The 27,577-nt window shown below is 42.6% G+C and overlaps 1 protein-coding gene across 8 annotated transcripts in view; it reads right to left on the bottom strand.

The window, feature by feature from the left end:
- The window catches only part of HUS1 (HUS1 checkpoint clamp component), a 44,685-nt gene extending 24,127 nt beyond the window's left edge, over positions 1 to 20,558 (bottom strand). For 6 of the 8 annotated variants that reach the window (XM_080611895.1, XM_080611894.1, XM_080611896.1 and 3 more), the window contains exons 1-14: positions 20,227 to 20,558; positions 18,863 to 18,921; positions 17,243 to 17,277; positions 16,865 to 16,883; positions 16,015 to 16,126; positions 14,990 to 15,066; positions 14,115 to 14,152; positions 12,092 to 12,174; positions 11,798 to 11,837; positions 11,650 to 11,706; positions 9,559 to 9,648; positions 9,427 to 9,480; positions 7,475 to 7,827; positions 2,123 to 6,886 (exon numbers count right to left, since the gene is read on the bottom strand). In XM_080611895.1, coding sequence (XP_080468021.1) covers positions 2,123 to 6,886; positions 7,475 to 7,827; positions 9,427 to 9,480; positions 9,559 to 9,648; positions 11,650 to 11,706; positions 11,798 to 11,837; positions 12,092 to 12,174; positions 14,115 to 14,152; positions 14,990 to 15,066; positions 16,015 to 16,126; positions 16,865 to 16,883; positions 17,243 to 17,277; positions 18,863 to 18,921; positions 20,227 to 20,307 — 5,862 coding nt within the window. In that variant the 5' untranslated portion in view covers positions 20,308 to 20,558. The remainder of the gene's footprint in view (positions 1 to 2,122; positions 6,887 to 7,474; positions 7,828 to 9,426; positions 9,481 to 9,558; positions 9,649 to 11,649; positions 11,707 to 11,797; positions 11,838 to 12,091; positions 12,175 to 14,114; positions 14,153 to 14,989; positions 15,067 to 16,014; positions 16,127 to 16,864; positions 16,884 to 17,242; positions 17,278 to 18,862; positions 18,922 to 20,226) is intronic. The other 2 variants (XM_080611893.1, XM_080611897.1) reach the window with 2 other exon arrangements.
- Positions 20,559 to 27,577: the final 7,019 nt, after the last annotated feature.

Genomic DNA, 27,577 nt, shown 5'->3' with positions numbered 1-27,577 from the left:
TTACTTGCAAGAATATTGTTTGCTTACATATAGAATGCAGACAAGTACATCAGATGCAACCAGTAGAAGAAAAAAGAGTGAAGAGCAACTTCCCAGAATAAACATGCCTTAAACAGATGCAGAATGGGACTACTACTCTTTAAATTGTTTAGTTATGTGACTAAAAGCCATCTTCCTTAAACAAAAACTGAGGAGAAGAATAATGACAGGTAGAGGAACCCCAACAACCTAATGAAGCACCGTGACTTGGCTATTCCCAGAGAACAAACAGCCCATTGTCCAGATGTGAGACTTGGTATTTAATCAACAGCAGAGTCTCTCCCCAGATCCCTTACACACTGCAGAAGGTGAAGAGGGGGTGTTACTGTCGTGGAGCTCAGTGCGAGATGTAAGCAAGGAGACTACTGAGATTGTGCAAACCTTACTATAGGACTTTTAGTGGGGCAGCTAGAACTGGGGAGTAGAATGAGAGGCTCAGGGGCCAGGTGCTGGAGAGGCCACAGGTTTGCAATGGGTACCTGCAGACACCAGGCAGTCTGAGTGTTGGCTTCCTGAAGAACCAGAAGGTCCAAGCCAGCTACCTCAAAAACCAGGGGTCTGAGGGTCAGATGCAGGCAAGATCGTATGTCTGGACCAGCTACTGAAGGGATGAGTGTGTACTTCTGGGTGTGTAAGTCTGTCAGAGCATGAGATAAGAGGGGAGAACAGAAGTCACCTACCGGGTATACTGAGTGTCTAAGTGTTAGCTGCTGGAGGGATCCATACTGTCTGTCTGTGTATATATATGTATGTATGTATGTATGTATTTTCCACTAACAGGTTTTCAACACTGATCAACCAGAGAAGGGAACAAGATTAGGCACATATTGTGTCCATGTGTGCCCATTAGGAATATGTACTCGGCCTTGCTACAGGCTGGACCTGGAAACATTAAGCTGCTGCAGGCTTGCTTCTATGAAGTTACCAGATTTGCCAACTCGTAACAAAGATGACCTGAGAACTCGGTAACAGCTTCTGTGGAGAACTTAATTACGTTCAAGAATTGGAACAAGTCAGAATGCTGCCAAACATCATTTGGTGAATTCCTCTGGCACAGACTACAAATTATCTATGAGAAAGATGGCATTTAAAGTGAACTCAAAATGTGTTCTCAAGATAAAAAGGACATGGAACTGTTGGAACAAGTTCAGAGGAGGCCACGAGGATGATCAGGGGACTGGAGCACCTCCCGTATGAAGATAGGCTGAGAAAGTTGGGGCTGTTCAGCCTGGAGAAGAGAAGGCTGCGTGGAGACCTCATAGCAGCCTTCCAGTGTCTGAAGGGGGCTACAAGGATGCTGGGGATGGACTACTCATCAGGAACCGTAGTGACAGGACAAGGGGTAACGGGTTCAAACTTCAACAGGAGAAGTTTAGATTGGATATAAGGAAGAAATTCTTTACTGTTAGGGTGGTGAGGCACTGGAATGGGTTGCCCAGGGAGGTTGTGAGTGCTCCATCCTTGGCGGTGTTCAAGGCCAGGTTGGATGAGGCCTTGGGTGGCATGATTTAGTGTGAGGTGTCCCTGCCCATGGCAGGGGGGTTGGAACTGGATGATCTTAAGGTCCCTTCCAACCCTAACTGTTCTATGATTCTGTGATTTTAATTTTTTCTAACACTGATGCTAAGCAAGTTCTGAGACACAAACCAATGAAAGGTTTCTCCACTGAAATTCATTTGAGCAACGTGATGTAGAATAATAAAGATGGAATGAAAGCATGTCACTATTGTATATACAATGCAGTATATAGGTAATTGAAGCTCACACTTCTACAGGAACTCCTTCTACTTAATGCTATCCACTACAAAAAATGCTGCAAAAAAAAAAAAAGTGGTTCATGCATGCATCAGAAGAGCAAATGTATTTACAAATGCAGTTTTGCACCTTGGACATCTCTGAACAGTAATTTCTTGTGAAGTTTTATATGTTTGTAGGTTTTACAAGTTTAGATGTCTGGTAACCTTTCAAGACTACGCTTTGGCCCTGCAGATTGCCTGAAAATTGAGAATTCAAGTACTACATGCTTATAACCTTTTCATCTGCACAGAAGTCATTATTAAAACACACGAACCATGCTACTTACCTTGTTTTTTACACCAAATTCATAGACTATTTCTTTCTCTTCATCTCTCATTACTGGAATCTTTGAGATATTGCCAACATGCACGTGACCTTTAATGACTGGTAACAAATCAAAACAGGACTCGGCAATTCTCTTTAATGCCAAAGAAACCTTCTGACAGTCAGTATCAACAGCTTTTTTTAGTGGAAGTGATGCTTCTGACCTGGAACCGTGCACTGGGTCACTGGTTTCAGAGCTTTTCACATGGAAAGCCTCCTGTGTTTCAGAGGTTGTATCTTTAGTGTTTCCCATAGCAGCAATATCATCGGGCTCCAGCTTTGGTGGTTCACTGTCCAGCCTCAGTCTCTTTGCACTTCTTGGCATAGATACCGGCAATAAGGTCCGTTTTCCAAGATGATTTGATGAGCTTGAGAACAGTTGCTGATTTTGCCCATCTTTCTCTTGGTCTTTGCTACTATCAAACTTCAAACTGCCCCCAGTTTTAACAAAAGCAGTTGATGTAGATGCAATTGCTTTGAACCCACCAATTTGAGCCACAGGTCCCGGCAAACTTTGGCTGTCTGAAAAAGCACATCGGTTAAGGTGTATATTGCCTTTGAGGATGTTTAGTGTTCTTGCCCTTGCAGACAGCTCTGGGTACATGGTGTCCAGTATTTTCACTGAGTTCTCCTGAGGGGGAGCTGGAGCAGCACCATCAGCTGCCAACAGAGGAAACCTTCCCGGGACGGGAAGCGCGTGCTTTGGAATGGAAGTACAGAATTTCAGGGGTGAGGAGCGAATCCTTCGGCCTAATGCCATTTCTGAGGGTGAGGGAGGAGAAAACAAAAGAGCAGATTTTACTGGTGGCGTATCTGTTAATGGAGACATGAGAGGAGGAATGGGAGTTTCACGTAATGGCGATATCAGGTCATCAAGGGGGGAAAGCAAAGAAGATCGACCAGTAGAAGACATTGCTGGGGACACGGTACATGTGGCTTTTGGAGGAGTATCCATCAAAGGCAGGAGCAAGGGGGGCAGAGGAGGACCTATCTCTTGCCTAATTTTATTTATAGTCTCAGGTGAGCATTTTTTTGGCACAGAAGTATCAGCGTTTGCAAGAACTGCCTGAGTGACTTCGAGAGTCTTTGTTTTCCTTTTACCTTGAGACAGCCTCTTTGACACCTTGGCACACGTGGCTTGGGCAGCTGCCTTGGTTGAAGCAGTCAAGACTTCAGATGGTTCTTGCTCTTTACACTTCAACTTGTTGCTCTTTTTGAGAGCATCACCCACACAAGATTCTGACTTTAGCACACACGGCTTCTCAAATACTGGGTTTTGTGGCTCAGAAGGCTGCCTAACTTTGTGACAATTGCACTCTACATCACACAGGGCTGGATCTGGAAGAGACCTGACAAACGTATTCCTTCTACTGCTACCATCTAGGGTAACATCAGTGTTGTTTTCTCCTCTGCTGCAAGAACTGGAAGTCTGACTATGATTATATTCTTTAGACACCGAGACCCCCATATCAACACTGTGTGATAGATTTTGCTCCACCTCCACCTTCGACTGACATTTTTCAGCATCATTTCCTTCTAAGAAATTGCCAAGTGCTAACATTCTTGTATTTAATTCACTGGTTTTTACCATCTCTGAGAATCTGCTTAATGTCTGGGATACCGGTAATTCATTTTGTGAAGCATTTGACACCACAGGGCTTTCTTTTGATGTCTTAGTTTTTAACAGACCTCCCTCACTGTCACTGATGCATTCAGCTCTGTTAGAATCTACCACACATTCATTGGCACCCTCAGCACTGTCAGAGGTTACCAATACAGACTCTTTTGTCCAGAAGGCTAAGTCTTTAGGATTACCCTTCCCAGCCACAATCGACAACTCATTTGAGGTATCTGGAGAACTGTTTGTTTCACAGTGTGTATCCATATCCACCACAGTGTCTGCTTTTAGCTCACGAACTGTCACAGGGCTTCCCCGGTGCATTGCTGAATGACGTTCAGATACTTGGCAATCAGTGTCAACAGTCTCATCACTGGTTTCCAGAGCACCCCCTGCAATCATTCTGGAAGCTCTGGGTTCCTCTCTGAACATGGGAACACATTCAGAACATTTCACATCTCTGCGTTTCTGTACAGAACAGTCTTTCTCTTCAGATTCATTGCTTTGTTCTGGCCCATCAAAATTGGGTTTAGACATTTTTATGGCATTTTCCCCAGATGCCTCAAAACTATTCAGTTCTTCGCTTTCCCCTCCCACTGTTACTGAACCAGCTCTAGAAGGATCTGTTGTAACCTCCTGTGTAGAAGTCCTGCATCCTGATTCTTGACAATCAAACTTCTGAGGAGGAAAAGTATTCTTATTAGAAGAGTCTGCATGCAGGAGCTGTGATTTAACAGGGGCAGGAGGTTCTTTATCTACTGTCTGTTCTTTCTCATCTGGTATTTTCATTTCGTTTTGCTGTACATATACCCTCTCAAGGCAGTCCAGTTCTTTGCAAGTGATGTCTTTTTCAGCAGATAGGATCTCTGCACCCTCTTCCAAGCTTTCCGAAGAACACTTACATGCACTGTCCGTAACGCAATTTTTCTCTCCTCTGTTTTCCCATGTAAGGGAAGAAGCAGCAGCCTTTTCGGTGACATTAGTTTCAACAAAACTCTCAACTTGCTGAAGATTGAAATTGAGATCAGGAGGCATTGTGGATCCCAAGTCAGTTCCCACTTGCTCAGGAGAATCTGTTTCTTCAGCATTGATACAGCCCATCTCCAAGCCCCCTTCAGTAGACAAAGCCAAGCCATTATTAAAATCCATTTCTGAAGCAGGCTGGCAGATGATCTCTGAAACATCATTTGTCTTCACAACATTCCCTTCCCAGTTAAATGAACTCAAAGACACCAACTCCTTGCTTTGTTTGTTTAATTCCCCTTTGATGTCATCACATTTAACATTTTCAGTTCCCAAGAACCGATTCAGAGGTTTTGCAAACTGTGCTTCAGAAGGAAGATTACTTTCTGCCAAGACAGATTCGGCGGTGTCCACTCTTTCTAATGGCTCACTCCTTCCCTCTCTGAAATCTTCTGGACTAACTTTGACTTCAGTCTCTCGAGATTCAAACACTCCAGAGTTCTGAGTTTTGGACAACCCATGTTCTAATGCACTACACAGGTTTTCCGGTTGGTTTATTTCACTTTGTATTTCTGTAAAATCTAACACAGAGGATCCACACTTGGCTACACTGCTTTCAGCACCAGTGACACATGCTGTGCTTGACAGTGCAAGTGTACTTCCCAACTCTGACCTCCCTTCTGATAAATTCCTACCATCATCTTCCTGGTGTGGTTTGCCTTTTAAATATCCCCCCTCCTTCATATCCACTGATTTCCCATTTTCTGCTCTATGGAGTAGCTCTGACGATTCAGCTGTTTCTGGAACACTTTCTCTGTCAGATTCCACGGCTAGTGCAGTAGTCTCGGGCCTGGTTCTATTCCCGTCTTCAGTTTTGAGCTGCTCATCATCTTTTGGAAAGGCTGACAAAACAGTCCCCTCCATACCTATATGTTTGTCCGTGTCATCCACAGACAATACATTTCCAATTCCTTCAACAGCAGATACAGGTAAGTAACATCCTGAGACTTTAAGAGTCTCTGGATCACATTCTCTGTCTGCTTCACCTTTTACTGTTTGCACACACTGTTTCTCCAGCATCTCTTCACTGTTGTGTTTTATTTCAGAGCACTGAGAGTGTACAGAGATCTCATCAGCTCCAGTGTCTGCCTCAGTCTCTATAATTATTCCCTCCCCATCACGCTGTATCATCAGGTCTTTAGGACACTCTGCTGCACAGAAGGATTTTGAACTACTGGAATCAGACAACACATTTTCAGAGAGCTCTGTCTCACTATTTGCCTCTGCACAGGGTCCTTTCATCTGTATCGCAGCTGTTACTTCTACTCCATTTTTCACTTCTGTATTTTCCCCTACATCACTTGCCATATTAGTTACTTTGATTACATTTTTTGATTCATTTTCAACCACTTCATTGTGTATCAACACATCAGATTTCTCCTCAGAATCTTCTCTTTGAAGCACAATGCACTGCTCAGATGGCACATGAGGAATGTTTCGGGGAACACATACTGCCCTGGGAGCTCCTTTCTCTCCTGATAATCCATCTCTTTCTGCTTTCATTAATTCACCATGCTCTTCATGTGCACCCTCGTCATCAACAGCTCTGATTAAGGTTACATTCTCCTCTGTTTGCTCTACCCCACTATGTTTTTCCATCTCGTTCTGAGGCTTGAAACTCTGTAACATAAAACCAGCTGAAGAACCTTGCTCTTCACTGTGCATGTCCTCACTATCTCCTTTCTGTTCTTTGATGGCTTCCAGTTCACGTGCTGTCACTTCAGTTAGTTCTCTCTTTTCAGTTTCCATGTTCTCAGATTTCTCTTCCAAACAATCATCGTTAGTTTTCATGTTTGTAATTAAAGTAGCAGCTTCAGCTTGCTTTGTTTCAGCATCCCCCTCCTCCCTGCTTGACATCTTTGGACTGGTATGAACATTGCTTTCATTCCAACTCAGGTTTTGTGGGACTTCAGCATCAGGATCATGCTCACATAATTTGCTCTGACTGTTACGCTCCTCATTGAAGCTGAACGCATTACAACTGTGAGGATGAACTCCATCTTCTTGTAGAATATCCTCCACTGCAGAAGCACTGCAATCAACTTCGTCATCACTGGAACCTGTGTCTTCTCCAAACAATGCATCCTTTAATGAAAAAAACAAAGTTAATATTCCAAAAGCCTGGTACTAGCTGTAAGATCTACTTCTCTAAACAAATACACTGGTGGCCCTGCCATGCAGTGGTTTTGAGAGATTAAAGCTGATCAAAAGAACTACATCCTTCTCCATCACTGTTCTTCATGTCAAATGGAAAGTACCATTCCAAAAAGTCAGAGACTTCCTTATCTACCTACTTGCATTCTAAGATTACTGGAAAACAACATTTGAGCAGGTTCCCCTTGACTTTCCAGCTATGGAATTTTGCCATGGAAACCACACTTATACCCAACAGGAGTTGGGACTGTAAGTCTGCAAGATTGGAAATGACAGCAGTTGAGACAAGTGTGACTTTGGTTTACATGTACTTCTGAAAAGTATGGTTTACCCCCTTCCATATGCAGTATGCTAGAAGGTAAGAACTATCCATATGGATCTAAACACACAGAGGCTCTTTCAGTGCATGAGTAACTAATACTGATACTCAAAAAATAAAAAAGCCCAGGAATATCAAATCATTTTTGCAATAATTACACAACCAAGTTAGTTCCAAGTAAGACACATCCTGAAACTCACCTCTGTTGGTGGTGGTGAAAGCTGTACTGGAGAAAGCAGAGCAGGGAGAGGCCTGACCCAATCCAATATATCCATCAAATTTCCACCTGGGCCCTTTTGCTCCTGATCAGAGAAGTCTGAACTGCTGTGTGCCCCATCTGTCTGTATCATCATATCTTCAGTTTTAATCTCACCACTGTGCAAACATTCTTCAGTAGTCCTGTTCTCAATGCAGTCACCTCCAAAAGGCTCAGTACTCGCTTGAAGGTGCGTGGCTGTTACAGGAGTTTGCTTTCCAGGACTTTCCAGTGAAGAACACCAAGACAGCATTTTCCCATCACATTTCCTGATCTTTTGGTGGATTTGCACAGTTTCTAAGACACAAGAAGATTGTTAAGAATTTCCTTTTCCCTCCCGTTTTTCTCTATAGAGATAATACATGATAGTAATGAGTGCATTAGCATCTTTTCAAGTGATGTTCCCATAGATCAGTAATAAGAAGCACCTAATGTCACTTTCAGAAATACTTTCCCTACAGAGTTCAGATGCTGTTATCCACAACCAGTTCTTTCTTCATGAGAAAGCTGTATGTTATGTGCAAAGAGCTCCCTCCTAAAGCAGCTTCTGACTTGGATCATTAAGACAATTCTTCCCAATTTTTCTTATCAGGAAGAACCATACTGGGCAGGACTGAAGGGCCATACCGCTCAATGGTTTATTTCAGTTTTAGCCCAGTAACTGATGTTCAGGAAAAGCAGGACAAGCATTCAGTGACATTCCCTCCTTAGGCTGCTTAAAGTAACCTGCTTAAAGTAACTTACTTAAAGCTTAAAGTAACCTGCAGCTTCTAGCCAGCTTGCAGGCCAGTTACAATTATACCCTGCCACAAACACAGTTAGGGAGTTCTTAGCTACATTCCTAGTTTTATGATGCAATATGCATAGGCTTTTGAAGTGTTTGTTCTTTAAATTTCAATACTGAGTCTAATCATATAAGATTTTGTCTTTAATGATGGGACTTAAAGCTGTACTCTTAAAAACCCCACAACACACCTATGCACAAAGGAGTTTGAATCACTAAGACAAAGCAAGATAATGTCAACTATACCAGTTTAACAGCTATTCTAGCAGCAAGATTCCACTGGAGCACAGTCTGAAACTAGATTCACCGGGATCTATACTAGTAGACTTAAAAGGGTGGTGAGACAGGATAACAGTTCACCCTCAAAGCTCTTACTAAGGCAGGATACTTATCCCAGACAGTATCTCTACGGCCTGAATTACAGAAAACCAAAGTAGTAGAGAAAATAAAAGAAAAATGAAAGCATCATAAGCATATAAGAAGGAAAATTACACCATTATGTGAAGTTAAAGCAGTTCACATTTGCTGTGAATGTGCATATGGATAACTACTCACCTTATTGTTTTATTATTACACTGTTACAAAATGAAAGCTATCACCAAAGGATACATTATGTTTCTCTGTATCACAAATATGAAAATGAATGTGTTGTCTTATAGTATTATTCAGGCAGGTATGAATTAAGAAAATGGCTGTAACAGCTTCTTACATTTTCCAATCCAACTATGTTACCGCGTGTTTCAGACTGGAAAGAGTACTTGCAGCCCATAATTCACCTTATATACTGCAGACTTGATAGTGATAGATTAATTAAGGAATAAACATGAAAGGTGAGTTTTATCTGCTTAGAAACAGTCAAAGCAGGTGACAGCAAAAGAATTTGATTTCTCAATTGCAACAGCAAATCACAACAGAACATTCCACTTTACTTGGCTGTTCAAAGTCATATTTGCAATTATTTCCCAATATTCTAATCACACTTGATCAGGCAAACACCAAGTATTTAAGCCTTTCAAAAAGCGTTACGCAGACAGCACCCAACCTGATGATATCCCAGGAAGACTACATTAAGGCACTTGCATATTAATAAATTCACATTTACTGGAACCCACCTTCTGTACCAGTCAGCCTCCTTTTTTCAGGCCATACCTTATCTTGAATAGAAGCTGAAAAGAATGCATCAATTTTTGGTCAGAAAATGAGACAACTTCAAGAAAGTCTCAAGACTTTGCATGTCATCTCACCCAAGACAGGGCCGTTTTCCTGCGTCTTTCTTTTTCCTGTTGCACTGTCAATGCACCTCCAGAGTTCTTCTAAAAGGAGCTTTATTTTTTCTGTTGAAATACATATGTTTATAAATTGAGGACACCGAGCTCAGAATTTGTGCTTATTTTCACACAGACATGCCTACAACAAAATGCCCACAACAAAAATGAAGACGAAGGACATAGGGGCATTTTGGCTTCAGAGAAAGAGAAATGCTAGATGCCACTGACGGAATGGGTCCTGTACTGGCCATAGCCACACAGCAGACTGAAGGAACAGTTGCAGAATGCTTTAGCTTTTCCTTCCTATAGTGAGGGTGGCAAAAAAGTTGTAGCAGTCCCCAGAGTAAAATGTAAAAGCAGATTTGAATATAGCATTAGTGAAATTAAACAGCTTTCTAAAACAACCCAGGTGACATGAACATAAATGTGGAAGGAGATCTTTCAGGAAGAAAGTATTTATATCACATTCTTTATGCCCGCTCAGTAACTCATCTTAGTCTTACCATGGAGTAACAACACATTAAATGTATCTGAATTAATTGTTAGGCCACAACATCATCTGGAGACCTAACATTACTGGGTGATGCCAAACCACCTTGTACCAGAACCAGAAGGGCAGGTGGAGAAGGAGAAACAGATCAAAAACTCAACAAAATACTCAAGCACCTCACCTACTTATGTCAAAACTATCATCAGATCCAGCAATCAGGAACTAAGACTATCAGGTTTGTGCCAATTCCGTAAGTCAAAAGCCATAGCAAACTTCCACTACTTCATAAAGAGATGTATTAAAATAACCTCAGCACATCAGAGGTTGCCAAATTCTGCATGACAGCTATGAACACTAACAATTCCTCATTACTCATACAGCCTTGCTGCTATTTCAAGCTCATATTAGAGCTCAGACCTTAATTTTAGCATTTTGTCATCATTAAAAATTAAAGGACGAGATTGGGTACCAGCTCAGTACAATCCAAAAGGCAGTAAGAATATGCCAAGACACGCAAGAACTGACAAGATGTACCTTTTTCAGAGAAGTCTAATTTTGGCAACAATTTTATATGCAAATACTGCAACGCAAGAAATAGAATAGGGAAGTTCTTTTACCTAAAAATTGCCTTCAGCATCTTTAAACAATTATTTTAAATACTAAAATACTAAAACCAAGTATTTTAGAAGACTGCAAAAAAAATGCAACAAACATATTTGTTTGAAGTTTGCCCTCTGTACTTTAGAGTGAGTTTAGAAGGAGCTTGCTCCATTACAGTTAGATCCAGATAATCTGTAGCAAACATTTTAGATCAATAGGACAAGAAACAATTATACATCCTGGATTGCCATTTGATTTACAGAGCCTCACACAGAAATTTTAGTGTCTTTTGCTTTGCATATTTCCTTTATGATTTCAATAACCTCCAAAGACAATGGAATTGCTTGTATTTTTCCTCAGTGTTTGCATTCTGGTTTATAATTACACATCAATTGACTTCACAGATACATGAAGTAGACTAGCCATTTTAATGAATCAAGTATTTTCCTTACTGCAGAACTGCAAATAGTCACCTATTACATCAATCCTCCATCAGTGTAAAATGCTTGTATCAACCACATCTGCTCTCTACATCTATGCTCACTCTCAACAACTGCCTGACAGGAGGATGGAGTGAGGTGGGGTCGGTCTCTGCTCCCAAGGAACAAGGGACAGGACAAGAGGAAACGGCCTCAAGCTGCACCAGGGCAGGTTTAGATGGAGCTGAGGAACAATTCCTTCCCCAGAGGGTGCTCAGGCATTGGAACAGGCTGCCCAGGGCAGGGCTGCAGTCACCGTCCCTGCAAGTGTTCACACACCGTGGAGACGAGGCCTCAGTGCCATGGGTTAGTGGTGGCCTTGGCAGTGCTGGGGAACGGTTGGACTGGATGAGCTTACAGGGCTTTTCCAAACTGGTTGATTCTGTGATTCTACAGCCTGTCAGTATCCTCTGTTCCCAAAAACGCAACTCCAGAAGAGCTGCAATAAATTCATGAGAGTTGGTTCACAACAGAGAACAGTCTTGCAAAACATCTTACCTTTGTCTATATCTTTTGTAAGACCTTCACTTGAACTCTGGGTTTCTGCATGCTTCACTGGTAAAAAGAGGAGAGGGAGGAAAAAGGAAATGTTCAAATGGAACAATACAACACACAGATCTGAAGGCAGTCAAAGGTTAACACTTACCTTTTCTGCACTTCTCTTTAAGTACACCATCAAGTTTTCCCTGTTGAAATTAAAAAAATCACTTTTCAGGCCACACATAGTTTTTAGAGCATTGACTCTTAATTAGCATGAAAGCTAAATCAACATTTTAAAACTTCAGCTGGAAAATGCCGATCTCTTCAGGTGAACTGCTATGGTGAGTTACTCAATATCCCTAACAAATGTACTATTTCAATATCTCTGTTACTAGTTGCTTCCTTCTTTCCCCCAGCAACACTAAAAGAAGCTTCATCCAAAAGACCAGCAGAGTCTTACTTGTGCCTTCTTTAGCTCGTTTTCAAGCCTTTTCTTCTCAGTTTTCAGTTGTCTGAAGTCCTGTGTATGCTTTGTTGCAGCCTCTTCAGGAAAGAGGAACAAAATTTAAGTTAGAAACTACAATAAAAGAGAGAACAATTTAAGTAGTATTGGTCACCAGTTTGCAAATCAGATTATCAGGGAAAAAAACAGTGTGAAACACACAGCTATTGAAGTTATATTTTGGCTCATTAAGACAAGAACTGATGCATACAACTACGTCATCTTCCACTGCACAATTAGTGCTCCGAACCATTGAAATACATTCATTACTTTTCTCACTGACTTGCAAGAATGAAGAGTGGGTCATACTGTAATGATACTGTACAATAATATAAACCAAGTGAAAAAAGGGAGTAAAATTAAGAATGAGGCACAATGGGGTTTTTGTGGTTTATTCCCTTATTTAAAAGAGGGCTCTGGTTCAAAGATGAAAACACCATAGCCAACTGCATTAGAAAGATGTAGATAGCACTCAAGATCAATAAACAGAGAGGAGTACCTTATCGCAATGTCTAATGACAAGCACCTGGTAAGACTGCAGATGAGCGGGAATAAAGAGGACAGGGCAGGTGAGGACTGAATGTGAGGTTCCTAGGGAAATCCTCAAGTAAGAAAGATACTTGAGATTGCTCCTGAGAGATCAGAATCACAGAATCAGCCAGGTTGGAGAAGACCTTTAAGATCATCAAGTCCAACCTTTAAACTCAGTCATCAGCTTGGTGATTTATACATGGACAGCAGAGAAAAGAGATAGAAGCTGCCTGCTGATCAGATCAGGTCACAGAACAGAGCATATCAAAAGAAAGAGCGTTAAAAAGGCAGCTCAGGTGGTAGGCTGACAAAAACCAATCATGGGAAAATTTCAGACTGACTGACAAAAGATCCCAGGTTAAAATAGAGGGTCTAGGATATTTAACAAACATGGGAAAGAACAGAACAGATAAGCTAGTCACTCAAATTGGACCTAATGCAATCTATCTCACAGTGTTTTGTTCTAGCTCTGCCAGAATTTGAGGTTTTAGAGGCAAAAGGGTATAAAAACCTTGCTGTCACATAACGGAATTCCAAAAGGCTCATCAAAACAAACACCCAATACCTGTACTTTACAGTGGAACTTGGGGGCTTTCTAATACTAAGATACAAGTCACTCAGCTCCTTGTACTTTAAATTGTGGTAAGCACAGCTGTAAACATGCCACGAATGAACATATTTGCCTTGCCAGCTAACAGTACAGCAAGTTAAGTAGCAGAATGCTTTATGCATATCTACTCTCTGCTAACAAAACAAGAAAACACCAGTGCCACGAGGCAAGTGCTTTATCTCTACTTAAAACCAAACCAATCAACCAAGAGCTAATTTCTAGACTATTTAAAAATCAGAAAACACATATTAGGATCACCACATACTTAAATATGATTATAAACATGACTAGAAGAACCTTGCCAAGGTTATTACAATGCTGGAGCACATGCCCTACGAAAACAGGTTTGTTGAACTCTGTGTAGTTAGCTTGAGAGGAAAAAAAAAATCAAACACCTTCAAAGGGATCTCAGAACAGTTTTCCACCTACAGGGAGGCATCAAGAAGATTGAATGAGACTGTTCAGTGGTGAATGGTAGGAGGATGAGAGGCATCAGTAATAAGTTGAAACAAGAGTTTCCAACTGGCTGTAAGGAAAAGCTTTTTTGCCATGAAGACAGTCATGAAGTGAATCAGGTTGCCTGGACAGGCTGGGCAGACTCCATCCTTTGAGGTTTTCATGATCAGAAGTTTCCGTCCAACTTCATTTACACCATGTACCATACTCAACAGAAAACATTTTGCAGGAGGGCTGATATCATTCAGAGACTAAGCACCACACACAGTACTAAACTGCCTTGCTGCTTGGGGCCTCAGTTAGAAAGTTGCAATTATGTCTTTGGGAAAAAAGGAATCAAGAAATGGAGTAGGACAACACCACAATAACAGTGTAGAGAGTTACCTTCAAGTTTCTTCACTTTTGTTTCCAGTTTCTTTCTCCTGTAAAAAAGAAAGCATTAATACATCATTTCCGTATAGACTTACACTGCATGAAAACCCATGAAAACAAATGATTCTACCTATTTCAGAGAAAACACGCTTCCTACACCCAGGACCTGTGAGACCAATGTGTCCCTGCAGTTGAAATCTTAAATCAGTGGCATGTTGCTGACTTTCTCACACAGCTGTGTCTGTTACAGAGGTAAAGTTTGGTCTTAAGAGTGTCAGTCCACTAATCCAGGTACATAAATACACCTTCAGCTACAACTGGGACTTACAAACACCACTCAAGCAAACTGGCTTCTATGATGTAATGCTTAGTTTTAGAGCTTAGTTTTACTCCTTAAAACGATTAAGCCTTGCTTACAATCAGTAAGACCTAAGCAATGAGGTATCATGGATAACCTTCCTGATTACTTGCATCCCACAGCTTCTTGTTCCGAATATCCAGCTGTTTACTAAAGCCAAACCAAACCAAAAATATGATGCATCCTGAACAGTTTTGAGTTCAGCATTTCCAACCCTACCTTATACATAAAACATACACACAACTGGGAAATAACTGAAAGAAAAAAGTAAACACTTCTATTATTTCCTTCCGCTAAATCCCAATATTCCAGAAACACAAAGTGCCAGAAACTTTTGCGGTAAGTACAGAACTCTGTCCTGATAAACACAAAGCTATCAGTGCTCACTGACCACTCATGAAGAATGTTCTCTCCATAAGCATAGAAATTTTAGCAGAATGTAAAGTATTACTAGGTAAGGTACAAGACCAAGCTCTGCAAGAGGTAAGAGGGGGAACGAAAGGTTGTGAAAATAAGCAGCATCACTTACACAGCATCACTGTTCACTATTTCTTCTTTAATTTTAACATATTCCAGTTGACTCTCACGATAAATCTTGAGAGAACTCTATGGAGAAAGAAAATGCAGTTAAAATATGCCATTACTGGGTTCAGAAAAATAGATGGCAGAACTTTACCTATTCTAATGAAAATAGTGCACAGCCAAAAAGGTATATTCATAGAGAAAACAAGCAAAAAGCGAAGTCAGGTTATTCTTCTTTAAAAGCATTATTTATAACAAATAAATCTGCATCTATCTTTTGAATATGTACTTGCAAGACCTATCTGGATAGGAGCTCACAGCTGAAGTCAAGAGCACAACTATTATACACAATACACATAACCCTGCTTTTTCTGAAAAAGAGCCATAAGGACATCAGCCACTAATGCTTTTTGAGGGAACAGCATTCAAAAACCAGTTCTAACACTGAAGAAAAACTAGGCACAGTGATAAAACAGAGGTTAATATCCTACCTTGTACCAGCATGAAAAAACAAGAAAGAAGGTGGGGTATTTTTTGCAGAAATAATAATTAATGTCTAGAAAATACATATATTGAGGTGATTTGAACAGTCAAAATCTTTTGTTCTGCAGACTATGTCTTAGATAAGAGATGAGAAAGAAATTAGGAATACACTCAAGTAACTAATAATGTAAAAGTCGTATGTTCAAAATTGTAACAGAAGCAAAATCCTATTCTGCAAACCCTCTTTGCACCTTTTTAGCAGTGCAAGTTATAGAGCTCAGTAATCTAAGATCAGAACACCATATGAATGTGAATGTATCTCCTTCCTTCCTAAATAAGGAAATAAAATGCAAATCATCTGATGAAAAATCATAGGAACTACAGAGCTTCTTGCTTATCTGAAACCTGATGCCATGTCATTCCTTTCACCTAAAGCCAGAGCTGCTTGACATAATGAGCTGGAAATGACAACTGGGCTCATCAAAGCCTGTTTCAGTAAGATAAGCATTAAACATATACATTTCTTTCAACACAGAAAGCGCAAGTCACCTTTTTCTCTTCTAACTCAGCTTTCAAGGAACCCAGCTCTTCCTGGCACTTCTCCAGAGGCAGAATTTTCTGTAGCATCTGCTCCACTTGGCAACGAAGAGCAGAGATCTCTCTGAAATGGAAAATGGAATTAAAACTAAAGTTACCAAAACCCATGGGTGCCTTCAAACTCAATGTTCTGACTCTTCAGGCAAGTGTGAGTATTTTGCCTTCCCCAAAGGCTTTTAAGAGTCCGAGTGTTTTCATTTTTCTATTGAATACTTTACATTTAAAGGAAATCCAAGATCCTATTTAAAAACATTAAACTAAGCCTAAATCTTGATGCAAGCAGATGGCATGTGCCACACTGGAGTACTGCCCAGCTACCTACACTGAAGGGCCAGAACAAGAGCCCCTATATAGGTAGCACTGTGAAATCAGAGCAGAGTCCAACTGTTGGATTTGGAGGCAAGACACAGTCCTTAAAGATTACAGGCTGCCTCTCCCTCTATAACCAAGTAAAGAGCACACAGCCACAACTCTAAGACAAAATGCTTCATACAAATATGGCCACCACAAATACACTTACATTTAACTACCACCAAAGATGAGCTCTGCATCTCCCCTTTGTGACTTTAGACTCTAACGTAACATAGGGCCAAGAAAGAATTTCACACAGGTACTGTAGGAGGACAGATTTCTCTCCCCATCAAGAGTATCTTTGCTAACTACAGCCTAAGAAGCATGGTAAAAGAAAGAACTGAATTAAAAGCTCAGCCTACACCTTGCTGTTACACGGTATCAGACTCCTAAAACTGTCTAAGATACAGAGAACATACCATCTTTAGTAAACAGTTTAAATAAAACTTACCGTTCAGCAAACTGGAGCTGTAAGCTCTTGTTAAGGCAGACAATAAAAACAGTTTATCAAACGTCCCTAAATATATTTCAATCCAATTGCCTCTTGCAAGGAAGCATCCAATAAAGACTTCCACCAAAAAAACACAGGACATGCAGAACACAGCAACACAGATTTACAATAGTTAATATTAAGTCTTATATTAGACAGAGGCAGATCTTAATTGGATAGATTTAATCCCAAAGCCCCACTTTCTTTACAAAGCCTATTCAGTCTGTTCTCTACTAAAAGCATCATCCCTTAAATTAAATCTTAAATAAAACGCCTCAAGCCCTCTTATAAGAAAAGTTGATATACTAATTCTGTAAGAACACAAGAAGTAAAGGATATCAGTGCATTTCTGTTGATACTCTGTCAGCAAATGACTGCAAGGAAAAAGAAGCAGATATTAGTAATTTTCTCACTTGATTTTGACAATCATATCTTAGAATACCTTACACCTTCTGTATTTATCTATAAAGCAAAAGGAAAGATTCACTTGCATTTTTTATAGTAGTCAATATAACTTTTCTGTTTCATTAAGCTATTCAAACCTCAAATCAGGCTGCTTTAAAATAGAAAGCAAAACCAGAAACCAACCAACTGGCAATTACATGAATTTGTAGCCATTAACTACCTGCAGCTTTAAAAAAAGCCCAAGAACCAAAAAAGCATTATCTAGGTAAAAAACATAAAATACATACAATCAAAAAATATACATAGACTCACAAGGTAATATCCTAGTTCTCAAACTTATAGGATGTTTTCCTAGGAAATAACACATAAATGTAAGAAAAATCGTTCAAAATACCCTAAAAAGCTTTAGTCTTTACACTGCTCTCTTAGCAGCCATAAGAGGGTAGCGCTTGCTCTAATACAAGGCGTACAGTGGACCACAGGGCCGCACCAAGGAGAGTTATTCTCTCCTTCCCTCAAATGCTATGGGTTTAGAGAGAAGAAAGAGAAATACTGTGGCAGCTACCCGAGTACAGAGAGGGCTGCATGACTTTCTCTTGCAGCAGTTGAGAGTAATCAAGTCAGGCAAAAAAGAAAGGGGCCGAGCTGCAAGTAGTTAAAGGAGAGGTAATTCCCACAGGAAATGTATATGTACAACAGCAGAGAGAAGAGGGACACAAAGCTTGGAGGCAGCAAAATGAATCTATGGACACAGAACGAAGGTGCTTTGAAGAAAAGGGTCCCAGCTGAGACAGTGAGGGCTCTCTTAAATACTTTTTGGAAACCAGAATGCAGGACTGGGATTTAGATGCGCTAAAGCCAGCCTGACACCTGTCTGGGGAAGAGAACATGAAGAATAAAATGTTACAATTAGGAGCTATAACAAGGATATTAGACCATAGTATGGAGGTATACGTAACAGATCTCAGTGTATTATTCCATACAGTCATGGTTATTCGGAAGAAGTGGAAGGAACCACAAAAGAGAAAGCAAACTATGAGAAGCATTTTAGAACCTTACTGTTCTGACTGATGCTTAGCTTCACTTTTCATATTCTCATATTTAATCCCAACAGCATTTCACACTTTAATGCTCAGACTAAATTCCATTGAAACGTGTTCGACTTTTAGTTCTTATACTATATCCCTCACAACAGATGAAACGAAATACAACTCTTGAAAGAGATGTTTCTGCCATTATACATAATTATTATACATAATATTGTTATATTATACATAATATTGTTATATTATACATAATATTATACATAATCATATATAGGCTGTTATAGCTTATAAATAGCCCTGTTATACCACCATTACTCACATTTTAGGGCACAAATTAAAAAATACTTACAGTCTAGATTTAGGACCTATTTGCAAAGAAGTTACTTTCATTTTGAGAAGGGCTTAGTTTTGTGCATTAACAAATATCTACATTCCACAAGACATATTTATTGCATTGCTTTAAGAAGTTAAGAGCAATAAAAAGAAAAACTTGTGCAATTGTACTTACTCTCCATCAATCATTTTTTGCTTCAGTGCAATTAATGCGGCTACATATTCATTTATATTCTGCAAGGAAGAGTTTCAAGTTGGTAAAGAAGTTTCACCCCAAACCCCAGAACTATTTACATTGTAAATAATCTCCAAAGTCATTGCTAACGTCCTACACAACACAATTATGCGCCTTTTCTTCAGTTCTCTTAGTGAAGAAGTTAACTCACAATAAATACATTCAAATAGATACAGAGAAGGCAGGCTCTGCAAGAAAGCATGCAGACTTAGATGAGGCTTTGCTATAAACACACTTCAGACTTTGTGATAATTACATACTAAGTCCCCATGACTTTTTCTCACAAAATCAAATTAAGCTTTGCCAGAACATTACCAATAAACAGCACCCAGCTCAGCTGAATCTGCACATGTCCCAGATTCTCAGTCTATACTCATTCTGTGTCTGAAGACCTCCTTCACCCTCTGAACTCTGCTCAAAGGGCTATACTATAAAATTGCATGCTTGCTTGAGAGCACTGAAGAAAGGAAGTGAATGATCATAGATTACAGAATGGTTTGTGTTGGAAAGGACCTTAAAGCTCATTCAGTTCCAAATCCCTGCCATAGGCAGGGACACCTCACACTAGAGCAGGTTGCTCCAAGCTCCTGTGTCCAACCTGGCCTTGAACACTGCCAGGGATGGGGCAGCCACAGCTTCTCTGGGCACCCTGTGCCAGCGCCTCAGCACCCTCACAGGGAAGAGCTTCTGCCCAAGAGCTCATCTCAGTCTCCCCTCTGGCAGGTTAAAGCCATTCCCCTTGCCCTGTCCCTACAGGCCCTTGTCCAAAGCCCCTCTCCAGGTTTCCTGTATCCCCTTTAGGCACTGGAGCTGCTCTAAGGTCTCCCCTTCAGGAGCCTTCTCTTCTCCAGGCTGACCCAGCCCAGCTCTCTCAGCCTGGCTCCAGAGCAGAGCTGCTCCAGCCCTCACAGCATCTCCATGGCCTCCTCTGGACTCACTCCAGCAGCTCCACATCCCTCTTGTGCTGTTGCCCCAGAGCTGGATCAGGGCTGCAGGGGGGGTCTCCCCAGAGCACAGCAGAGGGGGAGAATCCCCTCCCTCGACCATTGCTGCTCACGCTCCTTTAGACGATAACACCCTCCCCAAGCACCGAAGCGAAATAAAGAGAATACGCCGCGAGCCTCACCCGCAGACCCCTCTAAGGCACGCCGCAGACACCAACCCCTTCCCTGCATCTCGCCCAGCCAAAGCTCGCCCCTGCTGCTCCTCTCACAGAGCCCAGTCACTGCGGCAGCCGGCGCTCCCCACCCGCCCGCGGCCCTCAGCAGCACCCCCACCCCCCAGGGCCGGCGGCCCGCCGGTACCTGCTGCAGCAGGCCGCAGTTAGCGCAGGCCACAGCCGCTGCCGTCCCACCCGCCGCCGGCGGGGTCTCTCCAGGCATCATCGTGACCGGCCCCGCCGACAGCGGCCCGGGGCGCGGCCGAGCAGCGTCACACGTCGCGCCACCGCCTCAGCAAGGACCCAGCTCGCCTGCGCCTTCCGGGGGGGGGTGCCGTCATCGCTGCCTGAGTAGCGGCGTCCGAAGGACAGAGGGAAGTGCCGGGCGTTGGAAACGCCCCGTCTTGGCTCACTGAAAAGAGAAAGGAACGGCTGCTCCCGCATCCATAGCGCCGCTCTACGGGTGCTTTGTTACCGGTTTATTTGTTTTATGCACAGGCAGTTCTGCAGGCGCTGCTGCGACCCTGGCGCCGACAAGGGCAGCCCTGCTCGCTTGCCGTGATTGACTGGGCGGGGCCGCTGCTGGGGCGGGGCGGCTGGGGGCGGGGCCTGAGCGCTCTGCTGCAGCGCTCCTACCCTTGATGGCCCGATCGGGGCGGAGCTGAGCCGAGGTAACAGAACCTGCTCTTAAACTGGGAGCGCTGCAGCCCCGCTGGGCCAGGCGGCAGCTTGTGCGAGCGCGGTGTTCGTAGAGACATAGGGTTTGGTTGGGAGGAACCTCAAAGCTCATCCAGTTCCAACCCCGCCATGGGCAGGGACATCTTCCACTAGAGCAGGTTGCACCAAGCCTTGTCCAGCCTGGCCTTGAACACTGCCAGGGATGGGGCAGCCACAGCTTCTCTGGGCACCCTGTGCCAGCGCCTCAGCACCCTCACAGGGAAGAACTTCTGCCGAAGAGCTCATCTCAGTCTCCCCTCTGGCAGGTTAAAGCCATTCCCTTGCCCTGTCCCTACAGGCCCTTGTCCAAAGCCCCTCTCCAGGTTTCCTGTATCCCCTTTAGGCACTGGAGCTGCTCTAAGGTCTCCCCTTCAGGAGCCTTCTCTTCTCCAGGCAGACCCAGCCCAGCTCTCTCAGCCTGGCTCCAGAGCAGAGCTGCTCCGGCCCTCGCAGCAGCTCCATGGCCTCCTCTGGACTCACTCCAGCAGCTCCACATCCCTCTTGTGCTGTTGCCCCAGAGCTGGATCAGGGCTGCAGGGGGGGTCCCAGAGCGCAGAAGAGGGGGAGAATGAATCTCTCTCTTTGGAGTGAGTAATTTCCCATGTGAAGTACACTCCCTAGCAAATGGAGCTCAGTGCAACTCGGTTTAGATTTGAGAGGTTGGGCTGGTGGTTAGGTCAGCTAACAAGGCACTTTATGGTGAGATAGTTAATGACAAGGTTCTGCAGAAAGAAACCATGTTCTATCAGTCATAAATGAATAGATGTTTTCATAAGAGTTCAGTGTTTCATGCTTAAGTGAGAATGTTATCCTCAGAATTCTTTTAACATCGAAGATGCCCAAACTTTCTAGTTGTCCATGCTCCCTTGTATAAAAGCTCGCAAGTATTTCAATGCTTCAGACTCTGAATACATGCAGAACTTGGCAAGTAAACTTATGAAAGGTCTGTATTGCCATTTTAATATTTTATGTCACGTTCCCATTCCTTGACAAGAAGAAAATATTTCTAAATTCTTTCAGCACACCCTAAAAAAGTAGATACTAAATGCATTTCCTTTAAAAAAAAAAAAAAGAGATCTTAATAATTAAGAGTATGAAATCATAATGTAAAATATATGGGGCTTTTTAATTGCACTTAACTCAATTAGGCCAACAAGAAGAGAGATGGTAGGGCTTAGAGTTCCAAAGTTCTGCTTCATTATGTCTCAAGTGGTGAGCACATCAGAGTTCAGAGAGGATGCATGACAATGGGAGGGCACCGGGATCTAAAAGAGGAAGGTTATAAATCTGGAAGTTCAAAAGCCCTGTGAGTTCCACAGTAGACGTATACAGGGCGAAGATGTATGTGCCAGGAGGTCTGAGTCACAGAGACTTTGGTCTTTGGCCTTTCTTGATAGCTGTGAATGCCCTCTTTGCTGAACGGGGACATTTAACAAGAATTCAATGATGCCTGCAGGGTTATTGTGTTTATTGAGCAGAACTGAAATAGCCAGCAGCACATAATCATGGTTTCTTTACTGTTGCTCATAGACACAGCATAAACTGCCCTTCCTGTTTCTCATGAATGAGGAACAGAAAGAATCAAACGCTGATGTTCCCAAAGAAGTTCTGTGCAAACAACACTCAAGTGGTCATTCATAGCACAAAATTGTCACCTTCTCATCACTGGTAACTGAAGGCCATATTAAGGAGAGGTGCAAATAGAGAGGCTCTGCAGAGGAAATGAAGATGCCAAACCATCTTCACAGCTTGTCAATGTGATAGCCCTATAGTCTCTGGCAGTCTCAGCTTTATAACAGTAAAGTTTATTGACTATAGTAAGTGTGAAAGAAACTCATATTAATCCAAGACCACAGTTGGTCTCTTCCAACCCAAACCATTCTATGATTCTAAAAAAATGCTTAAATGCTGCAAAAAAAAACCAGTGGACAAGTACTAACATTTGCATAATAAAACCAAGATGTGAACTAGCAGGAGGAAACAGTCAGAAATACCTCCTGCTAGCCGGGAATAGGAGTCAGAGGTTAGAACATCACACTATGAACAAATTGCAAACAAAAATGCATGTTGGATTTCAAGCAGCTCTGACTCAAAGCTGCTTGACTGATAGAAGGCAGTTGCTTACAGAGGGAGGCACTCCTGAAGGACAAAGGAGTCCAGGAAGGTTGGTCATTCTTCAAGAAGAAAATCTTAAAGGCACAGGAGAAAGCCATCTCTATGTGCTGAAAGATGAACTGGGAGGGGGAAAGAGTGGCCTGGCTGAACAGAGAGCTTTTGGTGGTACTCAGGGATTAATAAGAGAGTCTATGACCTTTGGAAGAAGGGGCAAACAACTCAAGAGGACTACAAAGACGTCGTGATGGTATGCAGGGAGAAAAGTAGAAGGGCCAAAGCCAAACTAGAACTTAATCTGGCTACTGTGGTAAAAGACAATCAAAAAAGTATAAATACATTAACAACAAACGGAGAGCTAAGGAGAATCTCCATCCTTTATTGGACGTGCGGCAGGAAACATAGTGACAAAGGATGAGGGAAAGGCTGAGGTACTCAATGCCTTCTTTGCCTCAGTCTTTAGTAGTAAGACCAGTTGTTTTCCAGGTACCCACATCCCTGAGCTAGAAGACAGGGATGGGGAGCAGAATGAAGCCCCCATAATCCAAGAGGAAATGGTCAGCAACCTACTACACCACTTAGACACATATGTCTATGGGGCCACATGGGATCACCCCAAGGGTACTGAGGGAGCTGGTGGAAGTGTTCACCAAGCCACTTTCAATCATTTATCAAGTACTGGCTAACCAGGAAGGTCTCAGTTGACCTGAGGTTATCAAATGTGATGCCCATCTACAAGAAGGGCTCAAAGGAGCCAATGAAGGGTATGGAACAGATCATCTTGAGTGCCATCACATGGCATATACAGGGTATCTAAAGAGATCAGGTCCAGTCAGCATGGGTTTATGAAAGGCAGGTCCTGCTTGACTAACCTGATCTCCTATGACCAGATGATCTGCTTATTGGATAGGGGAAAGGCTGTGGACGTTGTTTACCTGGAGTTCGGTAAAACCTTTGACACCATTTCCCACAGCATACTCCTGGAGGAACTGGCTGCTCACAACTGTTTTCCAGGTCATTGGTGAAGATGTTGAACAGTGTCAGCCTCAGTGTTGAATCTGAGGAAGAGCTACTTAATTATGCTGCCAGCTAATCATAGTTATAGGAGTCCTTTGCCTTTTGGCTATCTGGTATATCCAAATGTCTTCCTATTTTTCTCCTCTGTCTTTCTCTCCCTCACTTCCTATCCAGATCCATATGCACACACACACATTCTGCAGAATTAGGAGTTTCTGCTACAAAAATTGACAGTAAAGGAATCTGAGGCAGAATACACAATTTTTGGCTCTTCTGAATAGCTCCATTTTCACTCATTTTTTCAGGTTTTTCCTCTAGTGTAAGACAGATCCAGACACAGCAGCATTGCAGACTCATCTGCTGGGTTATCACTGCATAGGACTCAGAGGCCTGAGAAGAGATATATAGGAGGTTTTTCAGCTGAGTGTACTACAGGACACAAAAAGCTTCTGTTCCCTAGAGTCTCATGGACATTGTGTAGGCATCTGAGTGAGCCAACTCCAAGTTCAGGGTGAAAATGATGTGCCGTATACTTATCTCCCTCCTCTGGCTTTCTCCTTCTTCACCCTGTTTTCTGAGTGCTCTGTGCATATTTCTTCAGTACTGTAATACTTCTATTTTAGATTTTTTTTGCCCCCCTGATTTCTCAGATGTTGGAAAACAGCTTTGTTGCCATAGGCTGCTCATCAATTCAGAGGTACAGTTTCTTCTGATTATCAAAATAACTCTGAGAGGGGCTCTGGTTCTTTGTTCTGTTACCATGGCATCAAAGATTTTTTCTGTATCATGCCTAAAGTATCATTCTTAGTGCCTCTTCTCAGGATTGGGAGGTGGTTAAATTATTTGGCATGGTCCTCCTGTACTTTAACTGCATGCACTGAATTCTTTTACTTGTTTGCATCTGATATTTGAGTGAGAAATGGTAGAGGAAGGAGAACATTCTGTTTTCAAGGATCTATTTGAAATGCATCATGTTTAAAGTTTAAGATCTTTCTTAAAAAAAAACTCTAAAACTTATTGTGGTAAACTGGATGACACAACATTGGCAGACTCCTCTTGTATTGTGTTCCTTGAAGTTACATAAAATAGGAAAGGCTGACCAGAAATCATAGGGATGTGACTACACGGTGCAGTAGTAGTCACATCCCTGTGTGACTACTGCATGTCACTGCAGATCCACTGCACGTTAGCTGTACACATGACAGATGCACCTGGAGCAAGTGCCTTGTGTTCTGGTTGGAAGTGTAGTTAACTGAGAAGGATATGCATGGTAAGTCCAATACGTTGGATTTTGCATGAATGGCATTGGAGATGCTTTGTGTTTATACTAGGCATCTCAGCAGCACATAATACTACTTACTCATTGAGATTTTCCAGGTAGAACTATGGATGCTCAAAAATTCTGCAAGATACAATTCATTAGATTGGGTATTAGGAACAATTCCTCCCCCAAAGGGTGAAGTCATGCAGGCATTGGAACAGGCTGCCCAGGGCAGGGCTGCAGTCACCGTCCCTGCAAGTGTTCACACACCGTGGAGACGAGGCCTCAGTGCCATGGGTTAGTGGTGGCCTTGGCAGTGCTGGGGAACGGTTGGACTTGATGAGCTTGAAGGTCTTTTCCAGCCTGGCTGATTCTGTGATTCTATGTTTATACAGCTAGTTTCTTCTCCCAAACTAGGGTGTCAGCTCCATGCAAATCAGAAGCTAGTTGCCAGGAGTCCTGTAGCATAAAGGCCTTTGGTCCTAATCAGCAGCATGTCTTTCTAGTATGCCACGCACATCTCACTCTTCTCTTGTCTCTATGGATGCCATTCTAAAATGACACTGTACCTGCAGACTGGTGATCAGTGCTTAGTTCCTGGTGACACAACATGCTGTCTGTGGGTGATTCACAGCAGTTTCTGTTCATGCCAGACAGCTTTCACCACCTTCTGAGGCCTGTGAGAAAACCTGCCCCTTTCTTCACCTAGGACAGCAGAGCTGGAGGCTTCAAACCAAGATGCAAGCCCTGTGGAGCCCTGTGGGGCTCATCCAATATCTTAGCAGTGTGTGAAAGGGAGCAGTTGCTGTAGGCCACCTTTTTGTCTGGGTAAAAGCGCTACGTCAGGAGTTCAGAACTTGTCCTCCATAAGCTGTTCATCAGGAAAAGTAGTGTTGGGACCTGCTTCCAAAAGAAGGGTTGGTTCTGGTGTCCCAGGTCTGTGCTGCACGCCTCAGAAATTACAGGTAGGTACAGAAACATAACATATGAAAAGTGATCTCTGAGTCTACCTTGTGGGGTCTGTCTTATGTAAGCACATCCCTCTGGAAAGAAAAGAAGTCACTGGAGCCTTCCTATGGCTGACTCTTACAAGTCTATGGGAAGACTATTAGGTGTTGGCTCACAATAGACATGAACCATGTCTGGTCTGTGGTGGCCATGTAGCTAGGGCTGCAAAGGCCTTCTGGCATATTTAGTCAATAAATACATAAATAAGCAGCTCTGATTTCTCTCTTTCCATCTGCATCCGTATGCTGGCAAGTTCTCCAAGTTTCCCCTGGCTCCCTTCCCTAGCTGCATTCTCCACAGACACATTCAGCCTCTTCATTTCTGCCTCTCCAATGCATGTGCAGGCAACCACAGTTTATATCCACAGCAGCAGTCTCACAGGATGCGTCCACTCACGCTTTCTGCCAAGGCTGCTGATATCTTTCCTCTGCCAAGTCATGCAGAGCACATCTGGCTTTGATGCTGAGTGGCTGGGTGCTCCCGAGAGTCGGGCTTTCACTAGCTGGGGCTGCAGGAGGCAGTGCTGCTCTGCACTGTTTGAACAAGAAGGGGAACAGAGATCTTCAAAGGGAGCTGTTTGTGTGTGGCTTGAGCTGTTCCATCTGCTGGAAGAGTTGGCTGCTGAGAACTGAGAAATCCTGCTACCGCAGAGCTGACAGCACACAGTGCCACGGCACATCTGCATTATGTCCCAGCTGCTCCTGAGGTAATGCCTGCTCTTCATTTCGCCCCTTCCCTTCTAAAGAGCCTTTCCAGGAAATGGGTGAAGAGCCACTCAATATCCTAAGACTCTTCTGCTTGCAGCTGTCAGCCTGACATTGCTGGTGTTGCTCTAAATAACACTGTTCCAGAGCAGACTGACACTGCCATTTCCAGATCAGGTTCCAGAACACATCCTTGTGGGACTCTACTTGTGACCTGCTTTTACTGTGAAAATGGACTATTGACTCCTACTTTCATATTTCCCATATTTCAACCAGCTATTTACCTCTCCATTATTTATTTCTTGGCAGTGTGGCTTTTAAGAGCTTTTGATGAGTGACCTCTCTAAATACCTTCCAGAAATCCATGGTCAGGATTCCAGGATCTATCTCCCTTAGCCACAAGCCTGTTGACTCATAAACGTTTCGCTAGGAGTGTGAGGCAGTTCTTCCCTTTACAAAAGCCATTTTGACTCATCTGTATGACAGCACCTTCATGCATATACTCAGTAATTCTAACATATCTTCAGTTTCTATTGAGTTGCCTGCTATAGACATCAGGCTTATACTATTCTAGATTTCTTACGGCATCCTTATAAACAAATGACATTACAGCTGACACATCCCTGTCTCCTGCTACCATTGCAGTTTTATAACAGAGGATAGTTTGTAGTTCTCCC

Source organism: Psittacula echo (assembly GCF_963264785.1).
Source record: "Psittacula echo genome assembly, chromosome: 2".
Lineage (NCBI taxonomy): Eukaryota > Metazoa > Chordata > Aves > Psittaciformes > Psittacidae > Psittacula > Psittacula echo.
The sequence above is the reverse complement of the archived record's forward strand: the minus strand, read 5'-3'. Positions and strand labels throughout refer to the sequence as shown.